General features: G+C 42.3%; 1 protein-coding gene across 1 annotated transcript in view; it reads left to right on the forward strand.

The window, feature by feature from the left end:
• Window positions 1–27,124, forward strand: part of BMPER (BMP binding endothelial regulator) — a 247,905-nt gene that overhangs the window by 111,228 nt on the left and 109,553 nt on the right. The window contains exons 7-8 of the mRNA XM_002751322.7: window positions 21,119–21,218; window positions 26,857–26,966. Of these exons, the coding sequence (XP_002751368.3) occupies window positions 21,119–21,218; window positions 26,857–26,966 (210 nt within the window). The remainder of the gene's footprint in view (window positions 1–21,118; window positions 21,219–26,856; window positions 26,967–27,124) is intronic.

Here is a 27,124-nt window from a genome sequence, read left to right on the forward strand (position 1 = left end):
TGTACGTGACTCAAATGTGCTGCTAAACTTCGATTTGCTTATCGTGGTTGTGAGAATTACTGCATGGATGTAGACGTCAAGAATACAAAAGTCAAAGCATTTGTATATAAGTCAGCAGTTCTCAAAGTGTGGTCCACGGACCCCTGAAAGCCCCCAAGACCGTTTCAGGGGGTTCACAAGGTAAAAATTATTTTGATTATAACACAAAGATGTTGTTTACCTTTTTTGGTACATTCCCCTTTGCTCTGATGGTGAGTGAAAGTACGGAGTCAGCACCGAGCAGGACAATGATATGAAGTGACCAGGTCTTACATGTTTATTCACTGCTGTGAACTCTCGGGAACAAAGAGAAAGAAAAATGTCAGTTTTCACTTAAAAATCTCCTCGTTGAAACCAAAAATTATTAGTGTTTATTAAATCTTACCCTTGAATATACCCCATTTAAACATGAAAAGTATGCAAAAAAAAATCTATTGTGTATTGCAATTCAGTGTATGTCTAGAGGAAAAACACTTATGTGTTTATTTGAGTTGTGAACTGACCCAACCACTATTTTCATGGAATTCCATTTTTACTTGAAAGCATGATTTGACAGACAAATTATGGTTATTAAGAATTGAGTATTTGGTGACATTTTCTCAAACAAATTGTAAAAATAAGCATGTCATTTCAAGGAAAACAGTGGCAGCATTTGCTGCCAGTGATAAAATTTGAGGTTTCAAGTGAAAATTCAAATTTTGAAAAATTTTTATCTCTCGTGAACTTGACAGCTCCATAATACTCGTGATTCTCTGGAGAGATGCTATTTTAAAAAGTGATTTATTTTTAATATTTTATAATGAAATATACCAAAAATTGGAAGATCTGCCCAAATCAACATATTTCACGTGATTGATGCATGGTGTTACAAAAAACAATGCATGGGTAAAAGATTCACTCGAAGTACAAGATAGAGCAATAAATTTTAATATAACAGAGAATGGTTCATTGATATGGTTTTATATTGGTATAATATCAAAGAAAGGTATCCATAATTATATAAAATTGCTATTAAAACCCTCCTCTATTTTAAAACTACATTTCTATGTTTAGATTGGGTTTTCTTTTGATGCTACACCCAAAACAACATATTGCCATAAGCTGAAATAAAAAACATAGGAAAATTTAATGTCCTTTATTAAGTGAGACATTAAAGACATTTGCAAAAATTTAAAACTATTCCATACTTATCACTAATTTTTTTGTTTTGGAAAATACAGTTACTTTTCATTAAATTGGTTATTTTTGTTAACATGAAATGGATTTTTGTTATTTAAAAGAAAGAGAAATTTCTCAGTTTTATTTCTAATATAGTAAACATCAATCTGTAGATAAGATATAACTCAGGTCAACCAAAACTCTCTGGTGGGCTCAATCATTTTTAAGAGAGTAAAGGGATCCTGAGATTAAGAAGTTTGAAAACCACTAGTCTAAGCTACATTTTTCATATGTGATGGCATCAACTAGGAATTCATATCTAGTTTACATGCAATCTAAATAATTTTCCTTTTCTTTCTGGTTTTTGTGGCTTTACCATTGTCCTTTGATTCCTTTGTATTCCTATCCAGAATGCTTTGCTGGTCCTCAATCTCGATGCTCCCAGATATGCACATTGCATGGGTTCTACTCACCTGAAGCAGAATAGAGGAGCCTGTGTATAGTGAAGACAAATTGCCATTGTCTTTTCTATCTGGCCAGCTCCTCCATGTGGAGAGATGGACAGCTAAGCTGAAGACATGGCAATTAGTTTGAATGATTCTACATAAAGCCTTTCTTAAGACAGAATTAGAATTTGGAAAAGCGATTATGAGTTTATGATGAAGAATATCATCATCATGGAATATTAAATGGACAATAAAATGCTAATTATGAAAAATGAAAGTATGTGCTAAGGTTTCAAGTACGGAAGGTAGACTCCTCAGTGGCATTGCAGTCTGTCAACCAAAGCTCGTGACTATTAAAAAGCATTGTGTGAGGCACTGGGATACGGTAGTGAACAATTGACACAGGCTTTGGTTACAGATATCAAATTGTTTGTGCAAGTTGTGCCAAATTTGAAGGTCAAAAGTGAAAATGAAAATAGATGATTGGGAAAGCTGGTTCAAACTTCTCATATCTTTTCCAATTAATGTTGTTTTGTTGATATGATTTTATTTCAGTGTTGAGGGACCAGGCTAGAGATGGTAGTGACATTCACGGAGTTCAGCCATCTCCATCCCTGCCTCAACAGAAGAGTGTAGCCCACATGGAGAGAGGCAAAAGGAAGGGGGCTGGTTCTTGCTGCTCCCAGCTTGGTGTTCTTGTCTAATTCCAAAGCTCCTGCTTTACCGTTTTCCCTCTTTACTCCTCTTCTGGACCCAAACCAAGCCAGTCTCATCCTCACTTGTGGCCCTATGAGGTCCCTCCTAAAGAGACCTACATGGGGTAAACAAGCTTTTCCCTTGGATCCTTATTTCTGCCATTACCACCTACTGAGTAGTCTATAAGGGATCTATTTGTTTCAAATGTGTCACTTTTTTAAGTCCTCCCAGAGATAGGACTGAGGGGCAAAGTGTGCTAGGCTAAAAAGACAGGAGAAAGACCTGGCTGAAATATTCCTCATCCTATCCTACAAATACCCCTTTTAAAGGCATGGAAACCACGTATCCCACAGAGTATGCCTTGGGAATTTGCAGCCAGCTACGTTTTCAGAGGATGTGGGAGGTAGAGTTTTTATGGTTATTTATAAATATTCCAGAAATGCCAGACCTTGGTAGGGTTACCTGGTTTATAGAACTGGAAAAGGGCCATGTTGAAACCTAGAATTCTATTTTTTTTTCTGTAGTTAAATGTATAAAAGTTACAAAAATTCAATTCAATTCTGAGCAGGAATCGTGATGTAACTTGTATTGACAAGAATGGTTTTAGGAATTCATAAAAATATAGTCCTAAATAGAATTTGAAGACCATATTATTTGTTATTATATATATATATATATATATATATATATATATATATATATATATATATATATGGGAAGAAAAAGGTTTTGGGGCATACGGTCGATTGCTCAATGTATAGACTTGTTTAACTCAAAATTGTCAGCAAGAAATTTGCCCCAAGGAGGAAGAACCGAACCACTACAGACCCCTAGGAAAGGCCTGGAGTAGTAAAACTGAAGTTGATCAGTATTTTCCAAATTGTTTCCCTTTGTATCATACCAGAATATGTTCGAGTGCCATGACAAAAGGGTTCTGTGGTCAAATACGTTTGAGAAATACCATATCCTATTAAATGATTTTAAAAAGCCCTCAACGACGGAACCTGTTTAACTTGAACCCGACATTACTGATTTCTTTGTAGAAATCTTATGTCATGGAGCCACTGTTAACCACTTATGAAACACGGTTCTCTGAAGTACTAGCTTAGAAGATGCTTCGGAAGATTATTGATAAAAATTACATTGATTTTTTTTTTTTAGATGGGGTCTTCTCTTTTGCCCTACCTGGAGTGCAGTGGTGCAATCATAGCTCACTACAACCTGCACTCCAGCGATCCTCCCACCTCAGCTTCTGGAGTAGCTGAGACTACAGGAACGGCCACCACGCTTGTCTAATTTTTTATTTTTTGTAGAAACAGGGTCTCACTGTGTTGCCCAGTTGGTATCAGGCTCCTGGTCTCAAATGATCCTTCCACCTTGGCCTCCTAAAGTGCTGGGATTACAGGCCAGAGTCACTGTGCCTGGCCGATGAAAAGATTTGGCTAATCTGAGTTGCTAGTGTCTCTGAGGAAGACTGAAGTGAATGTTGGCATGTGTAAGTAAGGAATTCTCATTGTCTTTCACATTAGTTCAAGTCCCTCATGTAGAGAGAAAGGACCGCCAGGCTGGGAGTATGACAATTACTGGAAAAATTCTGTGTGCAAAAGTCACACTTATCTCTTTCATCCTTCCTTCTAGACTTCAGATGGATTGTGGTTACTGCATCCATCAATGCTGTTTTTTTTTTTTTTTTTTTTTTTTTTTTTGGTTAGCAGAAACGGCATTCTAAAAATGGTAATAGTGGCCTACTATATGTGTGGGGTGGCCTCACACATGAATAGGGAACCCGGCCTATTTGTGGCATTGGTAAAGGAAGTGTGTCAGCATGTGCTGCTTTCTACAGTGAGATGAAATGCTTATCCCCACCAACCCCCAAACAAACCCCTCCTTAGGAAAACAAACGCTTGCAAGTTCGTTTTATAAAATCTGTGTAGAACTGATATAAATACACTGTGACAGCAGCTGTCATACTGCATATATCAAGCAAGTGCTTTGAAACTTTATGCAGATACATGGGTGATGGCTACACTGCTGTACACCCCAAAGACTACCCATGTGTTCTCGCTGCCGAGGAAAACACAAATGTCCTCCTGACCTTTCAGAGGAAAAGTCGCCACGGCCCTGTGCCTTTCACAGCCCCATTCTCTTGGCCAGTGAAATATACTTTGGCTAAACCCAAGAGAGTGGAGTGGGGACCAGGGTGCCAGAGGTTCATTTTAATTGATAACACTTACAGAGCAAGCACTGTGCTGGCATTTTAAGCACATTTTTGCATATAATTTTCACAACAGCTTTGTGAGGAAAATAGCATTGTTTAGAGATAAAATAACCAAGACTCCAATTAAATAAATTGCCCAAGGTCACTTGTGTATTATTTTATGAATCTGCCTGACATTTAAACTTAATTTGACCATATATATATATGTATGTGTGTGTGTGTGTGTATATATATAAGTATGTGTGTGTGTGTATGTATATATGTGTGTGTGTGTATATGTGTGTGTGTGTGTATATATATATAAGTATGTGTGTGTGTGTGTATATAATATATATATAATATGTATATATATATATTAGTGTTGGAATGAGGGCAACCATTTTTCCAGCAGGATTGATTCTAGAGAGTGGGCTACTTTTAATTTCAAAATTAGAAGCTGGGAGGAGTTAGGAAAGAGGGAACAAGAATTAAGCCTCGAGGCTACCACAGACCAAACCAGGTCAAAGGCTCAGCAGATCATACTCTTTGTCCTAGACTAGTGGAAACCCTTTCCTAAAGCAAAAACACCAAGTGCTCATTGTATATGGAAGTATATAATACAAATGGGAGTCTATTTTCTACATTAAGAATTTTTTGGAAGGGGGATGGAGACCTTTTGTCTTACGGTTTTATTCACAGAGTCTATAAACGCTTATCAGGCAGCCACTTCTAACACATAAGCATTTAATGTACTATCTAAATATTAAGAGAAGAGGGCCAGGCGTGGTGGCTCACCCCTATGATCCCAGCCCTTTGGGAGGCCAGAGCAGGAGGATCAAGATGTCAAGAGATTGAGACCATCCTGGCCAACATGGTGAAATTCCGTCTCTACTAAAAATACAAAAATTAGCTGGGCATGGTAGGGCATGCCTGTAGCCCCAGCTACTCAGGAGGCTGAGGCAAGAGAATCTCTTAAACCTGGGAGGCGAAGGTTGCAGTGAGCCGAGATCGCGCTACTGTACTCCAGCCTGGGCGAGAGAGAGAGACTCTGTCTGGAAAAAAAAAAAAATTTTAAGAGAAATGCTTCAGTGCAAGGACAACATCTGTAATCTACAGACTTGGAAATGTGCAGGAATTGTTCACATCAAAAATACATTCAACCTGTGGGCGCTGGCACGGTTACGGTCATGAGTTGATTATGCACCTTGACTTTTGTTTATACCAGTTCTCTGAACTTGGCAACCAAATGTACCAGTGGATGAGTCTCTTTATAAATAATCTAGACCAACTTAAGAAGTGATTTTCTGGATTTCTTGGTTTAAAAAAAAAAAGCTAAGTGTTCAGCCTTCGGTATGTAAACTTTCACTTAATCTGCCTGTTTTTAAGACATTGCCATCATCTTTAAGTTAGACTGGTGGAACAAAATCACGGATGTTTCTGAACTGCTACGTACCTGGATTCTGGACATTTGCCTTAAGAATATTCCCCTTCAATAATGGTCTTTGAAGAGAGTCCTGGCCATGTTCTGAGGGGCTTGCCCCTGGGCCGTTGACCACAGAAGCCCTGACAGCTTCTTTAAGTAGCTCGGGCATTCCTGGATTTCTAATCAAAGGTGGGCTTCCACTTGTCTTCCACTAACTTCATAGGAAGTGTGGGGATTGTCTCCGGGTTTCAGTGCCACATTTCCGGCACTTCACGGGAAGTGTGGGGATTGTCTCCGGGTTTCAGTGCCACATTTCCGGCACTTCACGGGAAGTGTGGGGATTGTCTCCGGGTTTCAGTGCCACATTTCCGGCACGTCACGGGAAGTGTGGGGATTGTCTCCGGGTTTCAGTGCCACATTTCCGGCACTTCACGGGAAGTGTGGGGATTGTCTCCGGGTTTCAGTGCCACATTTCCGGCACTTCACGGGAAGTGTGGGGATTGTCTCTGGGTTTCAGTGCCACATTTCGGGTACTTCTGGTAAGGCCTTGAGCTTTTGTCATTCCAGTCATGGTCTTAAAAAAATGTCCTGAACTGCTGTCCTTTTCTGTATCATTATCTGAAATAAGGTACTAGTTAAGGATGTTCAGGTGGAATTTTCTTCTATTTAACTGGTTTAGACTTGTGTTTCTCCATCCGTCTTGAGAAAGACCTGTGGCGTTGTTAAGCGTGTTGTCACAGTTACGGAGCTGCGGTCCCCGCAGACCTCACCTGTGACTGTAAGCTTTCCATCTAGCCATGGCTTTGCTGAGGTGCCACTCCCTCTGGCCTCTCGGCATGTTCTGGCCAAGATTACAAGATAATGCTCCTGAACCTGGCTTAATATTATTCCAGAAGAACTTGAATTACATAACTTATTGGCCAAGCACTTCTTCTTCCTGCCTGGCCAATATATGAATCAATCCGTCAGAGAATGTGTCCTGTGGATTGATGTTAGGCTGCCAAATGCAGAGCGTTGCTGACACTGACCATCTCTCGGTAGGAAGACGGAGTCAGAAAGTCAGAATTCATGATAGAGGAAATACCACTTTCCTGGGCTGGAAAAGATTCTTATCTTCTGCTGTCGACCCCTCTGTTTGGCATTGCCACCATTTTTCTAAGCACTTTGGTTCTCAGGCTGGCTTGGCCACTGCTTTTCCTGTCTTTGCACATTCCAAACGGTATCCTGGAGCCTCAGATTACAAAGCAGTGTGGAAGTCTCTGCTGAAGTGATAAGGGTCAGCATCACTTTCCTTTTTCTGTGCTTTATTCAATTATAGGACACCCGAATCAATCAAGCCTGTACTTGAATCTCACAAGGATTTTAGTTAAACAATTCTTTTGTGTTTTTACTTTCAGCGTTCTTTCTCCTCTAGGACAATACAGGCATCTGTGGTACTGAACTTGGGATGGTGTGAGAGACAGATGCCGAGTTATATTGGTGATAGCATGTTCCTTCCGTCAGGCTCAGTCAGCAGGTGATTCTCTTGTTGTTCACCTCTTCTTCCCTTAGGGCGGATCTTCTCTCAGGAGAAACCAACTGGTGAACCTCTCCCCATCACTGGACATGCCCAGACATGTCCTCTCCCCATCACTGGACCTGCCCAGACATGTCAGAACACTGTCTTTGGCTCACGCTGGGACTCCCCACCACAGCTAGTGCCAACAGACTCTACACGTATTTTTCTTTGATCATATTTGGCCTAGATTAGGATTGTCCTGAGAGCTTGCCAAGATTGGGTTGCAGCCTGTCTCAGAACACACTTAAAATCGGCTGACAAGACCGACACCCAGGAGCATCGTGAGTTGGAATGAATGGTGCCGGAAACCTTGAGTCTCTCTGCACAGCGTTCCTTGATGGAGGGCAGAGAGTGTTTATTATAGAACTTCATGACGTACTAATGTCATTTTAGATTTTGTTTAAATTTTAGAAAATTGCCACCTGATACAAATTAGAGAACTACATATAACAATGCATATCAAATAGATATTCTGGAATTTTTCATTTAAAGACCACAGTGTCTGATATATAGAAACTCAAATATTTATTGAAAGGGTGAACAAAAAGAACGCCGTGACTTCATTGGCCATTTAGAAATTAGAATGAAGTTTACAGGTAATCTTATTTTTCTGGAGTGTGATCAGACATGCTAAGGAAAACCTCAAAGTCTTCTAAGTATAATTTTGTCAGTTCAGTGAGGGAGATTGAGGTATATCTTAATTCACAGGTATTCATGTTAAGATAACAGATATTTTTGTACCTCTAGAAACCTCAATGGAGCACAGACATTTTTGAGTTATTTTCAGCTTTAGCTGAAATAACAACCCAGCAAGTAGGTGTTTTAATGAAACCCAAACACTTCTGATGTTCCTTTGGCCTCATGTGTGGCTACGCACTGTGGAGACGGAAGAAATATTAATGAACATGGCCTCTGCCCACTGTGAACTTCCAGCCTAGTTTGGGACAAATGATAAACTCATATGAAGCATTGCAGGAACCAAAAAAAAACAAAAAAACATAAGAAAATATATAAACTATTTTAGGTAGCCAGAACTTCAAGGTCAGAAGAAAGGTTTTAGGAAAACAGTTCGTTGGTGACGTCTTGGGTTTCTGCCTCTGCAGTTCAGTTTTTCTAGAAGTCCGGAGTGGTCAAAGGCCTCCCTTCGGCCTCCTCCTCAGTGCGTATCCAGCATTGTTGTGATGTAGACAGCCTGGGGAACATGAAAAATGCCCTTCCTCCGGCACAACGGTGTTACTTCCTTCCTTTTAGGAATGGCTCGTAACTCATAGGAGGTGTGAGTTCTGAATGACTGTTCTTTTCATCTCCCTGGAAGCGGGCCAGGCTGGAGATAAAGCGTTTGATGTGTCAGCGGCAGGCTTGTAACAGCTATGACTACTTCCATGATGATGAAAGCTTGAAGTCTGATAAAAACGGCAGGAGAAGGAAGAGAGCTCATTTTCTTCCTTTCACTTTTTTTTTTGTTTCTGAGCAGCAGTTGAGAAACATCCTCCCAGGGTGGTCTGCGAGGTCTGCAGGAATCTGAAATATTAGGAGGTGTTCTCCTGTGGATTTACTTGTTTATTTATTGATCGTTTCAGAGAGGGAACACCCAGGCTCAGAGGCACGGCAGGCCTGGCTGTCAGGACCCTCATTAGCAGGTCCCGCCTCTACTCCCAGTGCAGCTCAGTGAGCTCTGGAAGGGGAAGACCTTGCTGGGGCCAGATCGCTGGGTCTGGCTGTCATTCAGCACCTGCTTCCGCATACCACGCAAACCGGCCCGCAAATGTGCTCAGACTCCCAGAGCTCCGCCGCTCCCCTCGGTTCCCAGGGCATTTGTTTAGAGATCTCATCTGAGCATGGGCCTATAGGGTGGTTTTATCTTCCTGTTTCTAAAATAGACAAAGAGGAAAGTGAAATATGTGTGGACACCCAGAACCAGTTGGAATCTGCCTCAAACGATATTGCAGTCTTTTATCAGTGATTTGTGTGTCTGCCTGAGTGGAAAGCTTGAGTTGGTAGAAGGAGAAGAATTTCTAAGTTTTCTTTTTCAAAGACAAAACATAAAACAAAAACAAACAAACAAACACGGGAACAAAGAAGCAAGGAAACTTGCCATTCAACGAAGTGACGAGGAAGAGCTGAGATCAAGAACTCCAGGGGAAGATGAGGTAAATTGTACCTTTAAAAAAGGGATTTAAGCAAATGCAATAACCAAATCCCCTTCTGAAATGGAATTCAGCGGCCAGGCAGTGTGGCTCGTACCTGTAGTTGTTACGCTTTGGGAGGCTGAGGCAGGAAGATTGTTTGAGGTCACAGTGAACTATGATTGCGCCACTGCACTCCAGTCTGGATGAGACGGAGACCTTGTCTCCTAAAAACAAACAAAAAAGGGATTAGTGAAAGTACGGTAAAGACATTTTTATCATGGATTTACTTAATAATCTAATATTTACCTTATGAAATTATGATCTTTTGCTCTGCCCCTATGCGCAGTTACGTTTAATGCCATCTCCACAGCCAGGTGGCACTTAGCTCTGCTGTCCACGGGCTGAGGCCTTGCGGTGCCTGCTTATATAACCCCTCCACTGAGACCAGTTCAGGCATCTTTCTATAAGAATCTTGAAATATAGTGAACGTGGTTAAACTCTTTGGGAGGCATCTATGTGGCCATGAGAGGACACTGATGTCCCTGCAGGGCCCTCTAGCCTGGGCCAGAGGGTACCTGGCCAAGTCCCACAGCTTAGTGGGAACTTCAACTTGAGGGGTTGCTGCTGGCCAGCAAGACTGGGGTAGTGCCCCTGAAAAGGCCTGTTGGCAACAAGGACAGTTTTCTGACGTCATCAACACCCAGAGTTGCTCCATCAGCACTTCCAGTTTGTCTAATGACGAGAGGGTGAATGAGATGAAAACACTGGACTGTCTGGTTTGAATTTCTCCTTCTAACTAGAGATAGGTGCAGGAATAAGAACAAATAAGTGGATGTGAAGCTATTCAGAACACAAGCCATACAACCAGGATTTAAATCGAACTTCTTGGCTATCTTTTCCTTTTGGAAAATATTGGAAATTCTAGCTGTTTTGGTGAGGTATGTTATAGTCATATTAGGCCTGAAATATGACATCTGGGACTACACTGAGAAATTAAATGTCATTTATTTATTGAATAAAAATTAGGATAAGCAGAACAATGTATTCCCTGGCCTCAAGATGTTTATGTCCTAATCTCCAAAATGTGTGAAAGTGACCTTACGTGGCACAGGGGACTGTGCAGATGGGATTATGTTAAGAACCTTGTGATGGAGAGACGATCCTGGATTCTTTGGGTGGGCCGCCCCCTTACAATAGTTCTTATAAAAGGAAAGCAGGAGAGCCAGAGTTGAAAGAGATGTGATGACCAGCAGAGAGCGGAGTCACCGGGAGGTCTGAAGATGCCGCACTGATGGCTTTGGAAATGGAGGAGGGGCCATGAGCCATGGAAGGCAGGCTGTCTCTGGAAGCTGGAGAAGGCAAGGAAACAGATTCTTTTCTAGAGCCTCCAGAAGGAATGCAGCCTACTGACACCTGGATTTTAGCCCCGTGAAGCTGATTCTAGACTTCTGACTGTAAGAAAATAAGTGTGTGTTGTTTTAAGCCACTCCATTTATATCGTAATGTGATATAACAGCCCTAGGAAACTTACGACAATAATAGAAACAATAATAACAATCATGCAATTAGACTTAGAAACATTAATTGATGTGCAAAATAATAGGAATTTGTTTCAGGCTTGGTTCTCAAGACAGAGCATTAAGTTCATAGTTCTCCTGATAGGTCGTTAAGGATACAAGGGTTTTTGTTTTTGTCAGCCCCATGAACCCTTCTCAGGGGTCTTTGTTTGCTATTTTTATGGGACAAAGTAAGTGTCTTGATCAAGCTTCGCTGACATGTTCTTAAATATCTACGTATAGAATCAGAGTTGAGTTTTATTTCATCACTTGGAAACCAAAACTCGTATGTAGCCATATGTCCAGGTTTTGGAGGTCAGAAAACTTCCAAGATCCTCTCAGATTTTGATGATAAAGCCTGCATTGTTTTCAGCACAGATTTATTGGAGAAGCACAATCCTATCTTGTCTACTCTGATCACAGCTCTGTCTCTACCCACACTGCTTCTTGCTGACCTCTTCCTTCACAAGTCTGAGAAAAGTGGCTTTCAGCCACCAGGGAAGTGAATTGAGGTCTGTTCTTCTCTCAGTGAGAAGTGCTCCACCTGAAAAATGGGCTTCATCCTTCAAAACACTTGTCTTGGGCACATGTTAGAAGCTATGATGTGTGCTAGCTGCTGGAGGAATGAATAAGGTCAATAAGCTTTAAGCCTTACTTACTGGAAGTTCATGCCAGTGAAGCATTTGGCAAAGCACAGTGCCTTGGACAGAGACATCCAATTCATCCAGGAACGTTACTAAAAATGCACGTTCCTGGACTGTGGTTTGGGGAAGTGTTGGCCTAGCACTGTAGTTCTCAACTGGAGGTGATTTTGTTTCCCAGGGGACATTTGGCAATGTCTGGGGACATTTTTGGTTGTCACAATCAGGGGATGAAGAGTGCCACTGATTAGCAGGTAGAGACTAGGGAGGCTGCTGTATATCCTGCAATGCATAGAACAGCTTCTGCAGTGAAGAATGACCTGACCCCAAATGTCAGGACTGTGAAGGCTGAAGAACGCTGATCTAGTGGGTAAGACACACACACACACACACACACACACACACACAATTATGCCACTGTGGTCTATGCATACCTACATGTGTCCTGCTAGTGTGAGTACATGTATGTGTGTGTGTGTACACAATTATACCACTGTGGTCTACGCATACCCGCATTCGTCCTGTTAGTGTGCGTACGTGTATGTGTGTGTGTACGCAATTATGCCACTGTGGTCTACGCATACCTACATGTGTCCTGCTAGTGTGCATACATGTATGTGTGTGTGTGTACACAATTATGCCACTGTGGTCTACGCATACCTACATGTGTCCTGCTAGTGTGCATACATGTATGTGTGTGTGTGTACACAATTATGCCACTGTGGTCTACGCATACCTACATGTGTCCTGCTAGTGTGTGTACATGTATGTGTGTGTGTACACACAATTATGCCACTGTGGTCTACGCATACCCACATGTGTCCTGCTAGTGTGCATACATGTATGTGTGTGTGTGTACACAATTATGCCACTGTGGTCTATGCATACCTACATCTGTCCTGCTAGTGTGTGTACATGTATATGTGTGTGTACACACAATTATGCCACTGTGGTCTACTCATACCCACATGTGTCCTGCTAGTGTGTGTACATGTATGTGTGTGTGTATATACAATTATACCACTGTGGTCTATGCATACCTACATGTGTCCTGCTAGTGTGCATACATGTATGTGTGTGTGTATATACAATTATACCACTGTGGTCTATGCATACCTACATGTGTCCTGCTAGTGTGCATACATGTATGTGTGTGTGTATATACAATTATGCCACTGTGGTCTACGCATACCCACATGCATCCTGCTAGTGTGTGTACATGTATGTGTGTGTGTACACACAATTATGTCACTGTGGTCTATACATACCCACATGCATCCTGCTAGTGTGTGTACATGTATATGTGTGTGTACACACAATTATGCCACTGTGGTCTATACATACCCACATGCATCCTGCTAGTGTGTGTACATGTATATGTGTGTGTGTGTATCTAGATAAACACTTCTCTCAGTGTATTTAAAGTATTACGTGCTCTGGGGCAATAAGTGCACTGCCCTCTGGCTTTGCCTGAGATATTTAGGGTGGGGTAAAGGCTGAGTTCCCACACTGGGCAGCTCATCAGGGCCACATCTTGTATCAGTCAAGGTCTCATCGGGAGGCATAAACCACACCAGTTATTTGAAAATAGAGGATTAACTATAAAGAACTATTAACTAGGTAACTGAATGCCAAAACAAGAATTCAGAGTTATTGTGGAGAGAACGCCTACTGGGTGAAGCCACCACCACCACTTCCCTCTAAGACCAGGGAACAAAGGGATGACAGTCGAATTATTAAAACTTAGAGGAGGGCTATGTGGAGCTGAAATTCAGACTTCTGAGTAGGGAGTACCAGCCGCCTGGAGTAGGATGTTGAGATGAAGCTGGTTTTACTTGCATGAAATGTTGGAAAATCTCTAAACCGGGTTCAGTTGCTGATGGGGGAAGGAAGTGCTGCTGCCTGGCGAAGCAGCATTACTGGGGGCAGGAGGCCAAGGGCAACAAACAGAAGGAACCAGTCCCTTGTCTAGTGCCCCTGTAGGCAGAGCCTATCCTGGACTAAGCCAGCAGAGCGGAAATGTGGCATGCAGAGCCCCAGCTCCAGCAGCAGAAGGCAGAGTGTGAATGAGGATGTGTGGGTTTGGCGTCTGAAGACAACAGCTTAGTGATGGAGACGTAGCTGCAACTTTACTAAAACACAGATGCATGGGCTCTGCATCAGCATCTTGACATGAAGCCCTCAGCATTTTCTTTGGCAAGAGTTCTATGGGTGATTCTGACCTGCTGCCTAGATTGAGCACCCTGAATAGAATGAGGAGCCACTGAAAGTTTTAAAGAACAGAAATAGCACATTATTTATCTGTAGATTCAAAAGCAAATTCTTTCAACTGAATGGAAGAGGCAAGTAAAGGGCCTGTGTTGGTGAATTATAAATTAGGTATGGGGATGGTGAACACTTTATCTTCCTAAGAGCAGGAAGGGAGAAGTCCCGAACTTTCAGATTTCCATATTAGGGGTATCTTGTTTAAGATGTAAAAGAGGGAGAGAAGGAAAGAAGGGTAGAAACAAGGGTGAGAATAAGTCAACATGATGGAAAGAACCCTGGAAGCAAAAGGTAGATGCATAATTTGGATTTTATCTAAGTAATTAACAAAAATGTGGACCATACACTTTATCTAAGCCGTTTTGATAAAAAGCAGACACAAAGCTACAGTGAACATCTACCCGAGAAGACAGACACAAGAAATGTCTTGAAGGAGAGAAAGTTCTGGCCATCCCTTTGATTATATTTCACACTCCAGCTGAGAAGTTGTGCTGTGGTTTTTGGAAGGAAAGGCCCTATAAGATGGAAATAACTCAGCTTGAATGCTAGAACTGAATTCACATTTCAGCCCTGCCACGTACTTGTTGGGTGGCAAATTCTCTGAGCAATTGCCTTAGAGGCTTAGAACCTCATTCTCTACTGGGGTGATAATAGCTTGCCCAGAATGCTTTCTGGAGACTTACCATGATCAAAGTGCCTAAGCACAGTACGGGGCACAACCCAGGCTTGTCACTCACTACCTATGGGGGTGTCCTCTCTCCCCTTGTCTGCTCTGCTACTGTCTCCTCAGCCTGCCCCCTCATCTACTTTCCCTCTTCTGCTCTGATTGCTGGATTAGACTGTTCATTGCGGGCCAAGAGCAGGGAAGTTAAGCGTCATGCTCTGAACTTTAGCAAGATGCAGTTCTAGGCTGAAGTCAGGCGTGGCTAAGGACATTCATTTTTTTTTTTTTTTAATTTATTTATTTATTTATTTATTTATTTTTAAATTTTTTATTGGATTATAGGTTTTGGGGTACATGAGCAGAGCATGCAAGACAGTTGCGTAGGTACACACATGGCAGTGTGCTTTGCTTTTCTTCTCCCCTTCACCCACATTTGGCATTTCTCCCCAGGCTATCCCTCCCCACCTCCCCCTCCCACTGGCCCTCCCCTTTTCCCCCCAATAGACCCCAGTGTTTAGTACTCCCCTTTCTGTGTCCATGTGTTCTCATTTTTCATCACCCACCTATGAGTGAGAATATGCGGTGTTTCATTTTCTGTTCTTGTGTCAGTTTGCTGAGGATGATGTTTTCCAGGTTCATCCATGTCCCTACAAACGACACAAACTCATCATTTCTGATTGCTGCATAATATTCCATGGTGTATATGTGCCACATTTTTCCAATCCAGTCTATTATCAATGGGCATTTGGGTTGATTCCAGGTCTTTGCTATTGTAAACAGTGCTGCAATGAGCATTCGTGTACATGTGTCCTTATAGTAGAACGATTTATAGTCTTTTGGATATATACCCAGTAATGGGATTGCTGGGTCAAATGGAATTTCTATTTCTAAGGCCTTGAGGAATCGCCACACTGTCTTCCACAATGGTTGAACTAATTTACACTCCCACCAACAGTGTAAAAGTGTTCCTTTTTCTCCACATCCTCTCCAGCATCTGTTTTCTCCAGATTTTTTAATGATCGCCATTCTAACTGGCGTGAGATGGTATCTCAATTCATTTTTTAGTGAAGTTTTTTGACCAAAGCTGTAATTCAGAGTGGTTGCTTTGCTCACATGTCAGCTTTGCACCACCAGCTGTTGTGTTATAAGATTATGGACCACGCTTAAACCCCTCGCACTCAAGATGTATTTCTCCCCTACACTGCCCCTCCGGCTTCTCTCTCTTCTCTTCCCACATCCATCTCAGAAGCAACTCTAGAGAAGGAAAAATTGCTCTAGAATGTGGAAGAGTGTAGCCGATCGATGTAACGGGTTAGCACTGCACTGCTCTGCTCCCAGCCTCTTGTTAGAGAGTCAGGCTCTGCTCCTGGTCGGGGGATGAGTGCCACATCACATGCTACGAGATGGTTTCCAGCCCCCAGGTCTCACCGGGCACTCAGCTGTCGGAGAAGCGTCCTGCACACACATGGCTGTTGAACCCATCACTGTATTCAGGAAGATAGATTTTTATTATGCAGCAAAATGCTGCTCTAGGGTAAACTTTTACACAAAGCAATTGTGTTCTTAATGGAATCAGCTAAAACAAAAATAAAGGGGAAGAAAATAGACTTGGCTTAGGTTTCAGATCTTTCTTTTAAAAAAGCAGCTCATTTTTGAGAGAAGCACTAGGATATGCAATTTGAACAAAAGACCATATCTGAAGAACAAACTTACCTTTCCGAGGAAAGGCAGATGATGGAAATTACAACACTCGAGAAAGTTCCTAGCATATCTTTTCTTGCTGACAAGATAAGAATACAGTAATTTGTCCTTACATATTTTAATTACGTAGGAATTTTCCAACATTTAACACAATACAGGAGACATAGTTTTCAGTTATGCTTATGTGCACCTTACCAGCTTTACATGCTGAAGTTGAATGATGCTTTTTGATGTATCAGCACCAACAAACAGTTAGTACCAAAAATGTGCAAAACACAAGGCTAGAATGTGAAAAACCCAGTGAGACACCGTGATAAGTGGACGAGACGGCCCAGAATTATGCCTGGGCTTACATCTCGTCAGCATCCTGTAGTTAGAGTGGTCTGAAATGCTCATCCAGGTTCTCGAGCTCATTCTATGTGGTAGCTCTGCCTCTTTTTCACGAATTTTCTGCTGTCGTTTTCTTTCCTCGAGCTCATTGCTCTTCTGGATAGTTGGCACAGAGGACTGGCCCCTACCCACAAGACAGTTTAACTTGCAAGTCAAGTCAATGTCTCCTTGCAGGATTGAGCTTTTATGTATGTGCCAAAAATTATGTATGTGTGTGCCCCAAATACAGGGGTATAGATGGGAAAAGAGATATGGAAAGATGGAGGGGGTTACTAGGAACCGAAGGTCTGGAAGACTTCACAGGTGAGAAGAGGCTTGAGACTGACCTTGCATGTAGCAGGATTTTGTTAGGGGCTAAGGATGGGGGCGGGTTGGGACAGAGGGAAAGAGGTATGTTTAACGAAGATGGAAACCATAATTTATGTTTGGGGGTCATAAAGAAGCTCTTTCTTTATGCTGGAGTTGGGAGAAAAGAAGGTTGGATAAGAGATGCTAGAACGTTCTGAGGAAGTAGGCTAATGTGATCATAAGGTGCATCTGAATAATGCAACAGAAGTTATTTCCTGTTATTTCACAGTTCATTGCAGGGATCAGGCAGGTAGACTTCCATGCGGTAACCCAGGGAACCAGACTCCTTCAAGTTTTTGTAAAGTTCACAGTGCCATCTGCATTTAGCTGGCCATCCATCTAGTCGAGAGAAAGAGTGAGAGTGTGGAGGATTGATGTAGGCCTGTAAGCATTTTATGTGTTATTTCCATCCACGACCCATTGGCTAGCGTTCAGTCCTATGGGCACATCTCACTGCAAGCATCTGGGAAATGTAGTATAGAAGGTAACTGATATTGGTGAACATGTGGTCTCTGTTATATTGACTTTTAGCTTGAGTGGGTTGAAGTTTATCCTGGATGCAGTGGTAGGTCGTCCTCAACCGTAGCAGAAGTGGGCATGCTCATGTAAGGGTCATACAAACTCCTTACAGGGGGCGACTTTTGTGTTATCTTTACTGCTGTATCCCTAGGATATGATAGGCCTTAAGCAAATGTTTGATAAAACAATGGAATGGTGGCTGGATGCTGGAAAGAAGGCCTGGTCACATTGAAAACATTCCAGGATGGATCAGTGAAAGAGAGTTGAGGCAGAGAAGCCAATCAGAAAGCGATTCTGAGCATCTGATAGCACATCTACAGTAGAAATACGTTCAGTTTTAGAAAGAGAAATGTTAACTTCCGTGATTTTACTCTCTTTGCAGCATAGCCACAGATTCTAATTTAACCAGAGTCCCAGATGAGTTGAGATCTTAGAAGCAGGTTGTGAGCTGCAACTGTGTTTCTAAGAAGGGCCTGGACTTTCTTTGGAGGGATTAACTGGAATGCAGCCTCTGGACTCGGGCTATGCCACATACAGCAACCCAAAGAAAATAAAACTTGACTAAACCAGCAAACCCAGACTGGGGTTCAGGTCACTTGAACCGGCTCTTGGGAAACACAGACGGCAGTTCCGCAGGTGTATTATGTACGCAAAATTCACTCTTCGACCTTATTGTAAGGAAAACCACTGGCGTACACATAATCTTTTGCCAGCTTTCAAAAGCACTGGATGAGTTACTCTTTTGCAATTGTGCGATATTTTTTAAGTTTCAATTTTAAAATATGCTTGAAAAATAGATGCTGATCCAACAAGAACAGAGAATCTGAATGAAAAGAATGTGTTCTCTGTGCACCTACAAGAAGTCAACACACAGGCAACCTTGTGTGGCCCGAGGCTTCAGGATTTTAGGAAGTTGCTCGCAGATGAATTTCTTTGAAATTAAAAGCAGAGGGCAGCATCTTGGGTGCTCCCTCTAGATTCGACTTTTGTATTTTATGTCTAAGCTGGGGCTGACCCCAAGGCCTGGCCATGACTCGGGTTACATGCCCTTGAAGTCTGATGAAAGGCCCCTAACTTCAGGATTATGCAGAGTTGAGTGAGGAATCTCAGAACAGCCTGGGATTCTCGGGAGAGTTTTAGTGATTCTTGTTGATCTGGAAATAATGTAAAAACAACAACAGAAGAGCTTTTTGTGGTATTTTTGCGTGTTTCCTATTGGTTTGGGGGAAGAATCCAACATTAAATAGGCATAAAAAATAACAGATATTTTAAAAGACGTGTAACATATCCTCCCCTTTTCATCCCTCCCCACCGAAAAATAAACTGTCATAATAAAAATGGTGAGAACAGGAAGGGAAAACAGAAACAACAGGCGAATGCAGTGTGCTGGGATGGGGACGCACAGGTCCCTCGTGGCTGAGGACCAGAAAGGAGTGGGGAAGCTGTGAGGAAGTGCCTCAGATGGAACCTTTCCTGTGCTGGGCCCACGGCTCTTTGAGCTACAAGTTTCTCGGTTCCTGAGGCCTCCTGAGATATAAATTATGCATTCAAGACGGGGAGTACCTGCAGGTACTAGTTTGGTTTCTAGCTCAAATCCCAGAGAAGCCAATTCATTGAAATTCCACTTGCTGAGTGATCTCTTTACCAAATTCACTGATTCTCTTAAAAGAAAAAACTTAATTATTCATAAAGTTTCATCGCAATTTCTACTGCACAGGATGGTTTTCTCTTCAGCTTTGCCACTTTGTTGGATGTAAGTCGACTGGAAAAGCTTTTTATTTCTGCCCCAGCTTTCTGAACGTGAAGTTACAACTTGCCAGGGCTGGGAAAGCAGGAGCCTCTGGTGAGGGATAGGAGGGGAAGTCAGTAGACTGTATCCTTAGGCATGGAAGAGGGGATGCTGAGGTTAAACACGGGGTACAGCGGGTGTTGAGGGTATGGAGTGCTGGAGAACAGAAAGGGTCAAGAATGAGAGTGAGGGAGCAGGGAAAATGTTCAGAGGCTCCACAACTTCTCCAAATAGGTTTCTGAGACTGGGCCAGTTCTTCTCATATCATACTTCATAACCTTACAGGTAATTAGTGGAAACAGGTTTGGATAGCTCGGTGAGTTCAGTGGAAGAGTTTCTTCTGAACCTGTGCTTTCAGTGTATCCATTCTCAGCAGGTGGGGCACTTCCTCTACCTGGAACCTCCTCGGGCCATTTGAGCAGCACCTTCCAGCTGTGGCAGAAAGCGAAGCCTTCCTGGAGGAAGATGTCCACAGAACCTGTAGAGAGATGCATGTCTGGAAGACAGAGGAAAGGTCTCAAAATGTTAAAGCATTTCTTTGCTTGCTTGGCAGAGTGGAAAGGGAAGGCAGTGACCTATCGGGATGGTCCACTCATCCTAGTTTGCATGAAACTTTCCTGGTTTCGGTATTCAGTTTCCAGTCCCAAGCACGCAGAGACAAGAATATCTGAAGTCGAAGATCAACTCAATGAAATAAAACGAGAAACCAAGATCAGAGAAAAAAGCACAAAAAGGAATGAACAAAGTCTCCAAGAAATGTGGGACTATGTGAAAAGACCTAACCTATGCTTGATAGGTGTACCAGAAGGGGATGAAGAGAATGAATCCAAGCTGGAAAATACTCTTCAGGACATTATCCAGGAAAATTTCCCCAACCTAGCAAGACAGGTCAACACTCAAATGCAGGAAATACAGAGAACACCACAAAGATATTCTGCAAGAAGAGCAACCCCAAGGCACATAATCGTCAGATTCAACAAGGTTGAAATGAAGGAGAAAATACTAAGGGCAGCCAGAGAGAAAGGTCGGGTCACCCACAAAGGGAAGCCCATCAGACTCACAGCAGATCTCTCGGCAGAAATACTACAAACCAGAAGAGAGTGGGGGCCAATATTCAACATCGTTAAAGAAAAGAACTTTCAACCCAGAATTTCACATCCAGCCAAACTGAGCTTCATAAGTGAAGGAAAAATAAAATCCTTTGTGAACAAGCAAGTACTCAGAGATTTTGTCACCACCAGGCCTGCTTTACGAGAGCTCCTGAAAGAGGCATTACACATAGAAAGGAACAACCAGCAGCATTCGACATCTACTCTAAAGCTGGTTTTGAGAAGGAAAAAGAAAAAGAAAAGTGGTGGTGGGTGAAGGGAGATGATGCTGGAGTCACCTCCTTGAAGGCAGCTGCAATCTGTGTGGCCCTCTGTGAAGATCAAAGGTTTTACCTGCTGGAAGGTAAAACCACGTGGGCCTGAGCAGTCGGCCTAGGGACCTCATACCAAGGAAGGGACTTAGGTTTGTTCTAGATTTCTTGGTTGTACAATCTGTGTGCACTTACTTTTCTAAATATGCTTTTTTTTTTCTCTCTCTCTCTTTTCTTAGGGAGGCAGGACACAATGTGTGAGAGAAGTCTGTCCCATTCTCTCCTGTCCCCAGCACCTTAGTCACATACCCCCAGGACAGTGCTGCCCCAAATGTTTGGGTGAGTTACTATTTTCAGGTCAAAGAACAATGTGATTTCTTCTCAAAGTTTCTGCTGGGAATGTTTATCCACACTGTTATCTCGAGGTTCTCAAGTTGTCCTGTTTCACGGCTTGTTAGAGATAACTGCCTCTTCTAAGTACAGAAATGGAAGATGTGTACGGGGTTTGCTTCTTAACAGAGGCCGCTAGGGAGGTTTTCTGTTGTCTTCACTTGTATCTGTAACGGGGTACGACAGATAACCTCACATAATTCTCCCTTGTGGTGAGAGATAATTGAAGAAACGATCTTTAGTAGGGCACATAACTGTTAACTAGAAGATATTTTAAAGGCATTTGAAGTAAAGCCATGGAGGAATATAGACTAGGGTTATTTTCAGAGTCAAAAACATGGAGGAAGAAACACTTGCAAGAAAAAAGAGGTTTGGAAGGAAATAGTGGATAAGAGCCAACAGAAAGAGAGTGTGATCTCTTCCTTACTGAACATTTCAGAGTCACTAGGCACATGCTAGGCACTTTATATAAATAGTGGATAAGAGCCAACAGAAAGAGAGTGTGATCTCTTCCTTACTGAACATTTCAGAGTCACTAGGCACATGCTAGGCACTTTATATAAATAGTGGATAAGAGCCAACAGAAAGAGAGTGTGATCTCTTCCTTACTGAACATTTCAGAGTCACTAGGCACATGCTAGGCACTTTATTTGTTTCTCATTTGATCTTCTCAAGAAACTGTGAAATGTAGGTACTAAATATATAATTCCTATGTGTAAGGCAGGTGCTATTATTAGTTTTATCGTGCTGAGAAGGAAGTAGATTCCTAGATGTCAGTCCAGCGAGTGCATTACAGAGTTGAAACCCTACCATAAATCTGTGTGATTCCCGAGCCCAGCTCTAACTCCCTGCAGCTCCCCTTCCCTGGTGACACAAGAGGGCTGCATGCATGTTGCCAGCTGAAAGGGGACAATATATGATGGGTATTTTCCAGAGCATGAGGTTCATTGGCTTTGCTTACATGTTACATATATGCTACTTTTTTTTTTTGAGGCGGAGTTTTGCTCTTGTTACCCAGGCTGGAGTGCAATGGTGCGATCTCAGCTCACCACAACCTCTGCCTCCTGGGTTCAGGCAATTCTCCTGCCTCAGCCTCCTGAGTAGCTGGGATTACAGGCACATAATCCCATGGTGATGCCCAGCTAATTTTTTGTATTTTTAGTAGAGACGGGGTTTCACCATGTTGACCAGGATGGTCTCGATCTCTTACCTCGTGATCCACCCGCCTCGGCCTCCCAAAGTGCTGGGATTGCAAGCGTGAGCCACCGTGCTGGCTATGCTACCTTCTTAATGATTCCTGGGCCCTTGAGCGAGTCGAGGTCAGACTAAGGTTCAAATGAATATGGTGGCTTGAGCCACCATGCAAATACAATAGAACCTCTGGTAACCTCCCTAGGATCACCAGGGATCCTTGGTAACCTCCCTAGGATCACCAGGGATCCTTGGGGGCCTAATGCTTTTCCTAATCACCTCTGGCTTGGTGTTTCTGCTCCTGCTATTTCTCTTGATTTCTGTTCTGTTCTGTTCTTTCTTTTCTTTTTCTTTAAACATCATTTTGTCCCTGTAGAGGCATCTCCCTTCAAGTTTGTTTACATCCTGGGGGGCCACTGAGTCAAGGCTTTGATAGCAGATTTCACTGAAGGTTTGCAGGCAGTAAGAGGGATTGTTTTACACAGAAGCATACTGAACAACATAAAATGAAATATTCAACTCTCTCGTTCTTAAAAGGTCTTAGCTGTTTTGCCTTTGGGAGAACGTCACTGATTGTCTCTATTTGAGCTCCAGCCTCTTGCCATGCCTTTTCCTTGAATCCTCTCTCCTTCCTTTCAGAGTTTGCTGTCTTCAACTCCAAAGCTACCTGTCGATTTATTTTTCTCATTTCCAAGTTAGCACAGCCATACCATGAAGTCTGTTTTTTTTAACACCACGTTGACAAATATAGGTATTTTGTTAAACTAAGAGCTTTCTCCTCCTTGATATCTTCTGCTGCTAACGTCACCTAACGATGCTTGCCTTCCTGCTACACACACACACGCACACATACACACACACACGCTACACACACACATGTATACATACGTACACACGTTTTAAGTGAATGTGAAACAGAAGGACAAAACAGAATTGCGTAGACACTCCTGAGGAAGACATTTCCACTTCTCTGTGTTCTGTTTGGGTTGCCAGTGTGTGTTCCCGGAATAGGATTGGCCAGTTGAGTGTGGCACAAATCATCATGCTGCGGGCCACGGTGGAAGCAGTGGCCATTTAAACAGGAAGCCATCACAAAGGAGGTGGCATCTGGTCTGGCCCAAAAGATAAGTAAACTTGATTAATGCTTTGAAGCTGGTGCTGTGGCTATGCTGAGTCAGCTCAGAAGGTTCCACATGAACAACAGCTATCGTATTGAACACAGCTTTTTCTGTTCATTTGTGGTTATAAGGCATACTGTAAAAGGAACAGGAAGTTTTGAGAAACTTGAAAATCATAACTCTTCCAAACAAGATATTTTTTGGTTGGGCTAGACCCCAGCGGAATGATCTAGAAATGTCTTAAGTCAGGCTATGCAGGAATTCTCTGAACCACTCCACTGAAGGTTTTACCTTATGTTGGACCATGATGACTTTGGGATCAAGGTAAGATTTTTATGCTCTTTGAGGGCAAAAAACAACCCCACATAGCAAGAAACAAAGACAAAACAGCAAACAAACACTAGGATGCTTTGTGGATGCTGAAATCTTAGTCTAATTTGATTTGAGGTGATTAGGTGCTGTTTCTCTCTGAAGTTTTCCCTTGGGCAGGGTTCACTGACATGATATACCTCTGCCTTTTACATTACAACATTCCTTTCCTCGTTTTCCTCATTCTCAATGGAGAGTCTCAGCACAGGTCAGTGCACGTACAGCAGCATCGAATTCACTCTCACCGACACAGCCCAGGATCATATTTGAATTCTATCACCTCTAATAATCACAATAATCTAATAAGCATCTACCATTTATTGGGGATGTGTAATGAACAGCAGGCACTGCTCCAAGAGCTTTATTTTTACAATTTTAAGTAAAATTTTAATTTTAGTAAGGAAGAATTCAAGCCATTGTCACATTTATTCAGGGGGATAAGCACATTGAAGAGTCTGTCAGTCAATCAGTAAATGAATTGATCAATAGACTCATCCAACCATCCCCCCTGTGCAGAAATATTGGCTGCTGTAATGGTCCTATAGGTAACAGGTTATGGGAATGCAGGAAAAGGTCATTAGCTCTAAGAGGTGGAAGGGCCTCCACAGAAACCATGTGAGCTCAGCCACGAAGAAGATGCATTTTGATTGGTGGAGGATGAAGCTTCTACAGAGAGCTCTGTAACTGTCTATTTATTTATCTTCTGCCTTTTGCCAACAAGAATTTAAGGCCACTTACAAAATACATGAAGCACATGTAGATAAAGGATAGTAAAAAGACAAAGCAGATTGTCACAGTTAAAAAAAACTACTCAGTTGAAGCAGAGATATTTTAAACTATTAAAGGACAGAAATACATCTGATGGCTTGATTAAAAGGATGATAATGTTTGAAGTCGTAAAAAAGACTTCACCATCATTTTTATAGTAAATTCAAAGAAACAACTGCTCAGTCATGTTTTTTATCGTAATGCCCTAAAATTAAGGGATGATTAGACAGAAGTGATTATAATGGGATGGGCAAAATCCATGTGATCCAGGATGTGTACAGCTTTCTGATTCTTCAGGGTAAACCTACTTGGGTTCCTTAGAGAAATATTTAGGGAAAGGATGAATTTTTTAATTTTTCAGATACTCCTTTAATTTAGTATATCAGTTCTTAGGAAGTTCCAGACACGAGACCTGGGTGTGCACATAATACCTGTGTCAGCTGGGGAATTCACAGTCACCATGCTAAATCATGTCTAGCCGTGACAGAGTTTTTGGTTGTATGTTTTAATATTAACACTTAGCAAGAGGTAGGGACATGGCGATGTGGTGTGGATCATGCCATTTTATGAGTGAAGTCAGCGAGGCCTGGAGAAGTAACACTCAGTGGTCACGAGGGAGTCATACATAGGATCCAAATTATAACTCACTTCCATCTTTTGAGGGCCAGCAAGTTTGCTCTTGGTAGGGAGAACCACATTAATGATTTAGTTCTGCATTCGTATTGTTTCCTGGCCTTGAGGTCGGCTACAATAGGAAGATAGCACGTTTTTATTGACTCCTACTAACAATTATTCCAACAACTCTAATTCTGAGAACAGCATTCAGTATGTTTAGGTATTTTGAGCATGCCATTGGGCCAACTGATAAACAGAAATTGCTATTAGCCTTTTACAGGAAGAAAGAGTGGTATGAATAGAAATTTGATCAGCGAAAGTGAATTAACTTAGTCTTTAATTAAAGTAACATTGCAGGGATGTTTTGGTGTGCTTCAAGGAGTAGCAACTCAAATCCTAAAAGAAAGGAGGAAATTCGATTGTACTCTTTATTTGGGATTGCCGTTTTGGTCCTTTTGTTCACCAATCCAGTCCTCACATCAGGGGAAACTGAGTATCTACAGAGATACTTACTATGCCTGAAAGGCTGGACACTCGACATGTGCCTCTGTGTGCCCTTTGGGTTAGCTTCACCCTGTATTCTTTTATGTAACTTCATGACTGAGATGCTGTCTTTGTCTGTTTAGTCTACTCTGATAAAACACCATAAACTGTGTAGCTTTTAAACAACAGAAATTTATTTCTCACAGTCTTGGAGGCTGGGAAGTCCACGAACAAGGTACTAGCAGGTCGGCTGATTGGCTCATAGATGGTGTCTTCTTGCTGTGCTGTCACGTGGTGGAAGGGATGAGGTTCCTCTCTGGAGCCTCTTTTATAAAGGCACTAATTTAATTCATGACAGGTTTGTGCTCCTGACCTAATCACCTTTCAAAAGCCCCACCTCCTAATACCATTACATTGGTGATTGGATTTTACCATATGAATTTTGTGGAGACACAGACTTTCAGGCCATAGGAAACAATATTTCGTTAGTTCTTTTTGCTCCTCGGAGACCTTCTTGAGACACCTTGCCTCCTCCTGCCTCCACCCACCTCCCTCCCCTGCCCACACCAAACTTTTAGTTACTTTTACTTGTTATCAAGAAGCTCCGCAGTCATTATATCTTCTGACTTCTCTGACCTCCCAGTTCCCACAGTTTCCAGATCATCTTCTTTCTAGAACCTGTCTTACTGTTGTATTGAAACAATCTTTGATGAGTCTGCCTTTTCACTAGACTGCAAGCTTCCTGAGGGGAGCTCATGTCTTAGTGATTTTGGTTTACTGTGATGAACGCATAGATTTGTTGAACTTACAAGCTTCATTGTGGAATCAAAGTCTTTTTTTTTTTTTTTTTAACAAACTTTGTCCAAACTAATGACTCCTGGGGATTCTTCGGACTTGTCTGACCCCAGGCTCTATATCTGTGCTCCAGACTTACCTTACCTGGTGTTAGGAGAATGTAAATGGTCCTATGATGGAATCACTGATGACAAAATGGAACACCCCCGATTCTGTCTTACTTACACTGTACTTCTGTTTCTCTCTAGGTCAGAGGAAAGTGTTTGACCTCCCTTTTGGGAGCTGCCTCTTTCGAAGTGACGTTTATGACAATGGATCCTCGTTTCTCTATGATAACTGCACAGTTTGCACTTGCAGGGTAAGGCGGCTCTGAGAGGCTGTGGCCCAACACTGACAGTGTCTGGGTTTCAGCCAGAGGCAATGGCGTGTTACTTGTTGGGAGGAAGCATTGCTGACCCCATGTTACAAGGAAATCATACTCAAGGTCAGCAAGAACTTTACACATAGGACCCAGGC

Source organism: Callithrix jacchus, chromosome 11 (assembly GCF_049354715.1).
Source record: "Callithrix jacchus isolate 240 chromosome 11, calJac240_pri, whole genome shotgun sequence".
In the NCBI taxonomy this organism is placed as follows: Eukaryota; Metazoa; Chordata; class Mammalia; order Primates; family Cebidae; genus Callithrix; species Callithrix jacchus.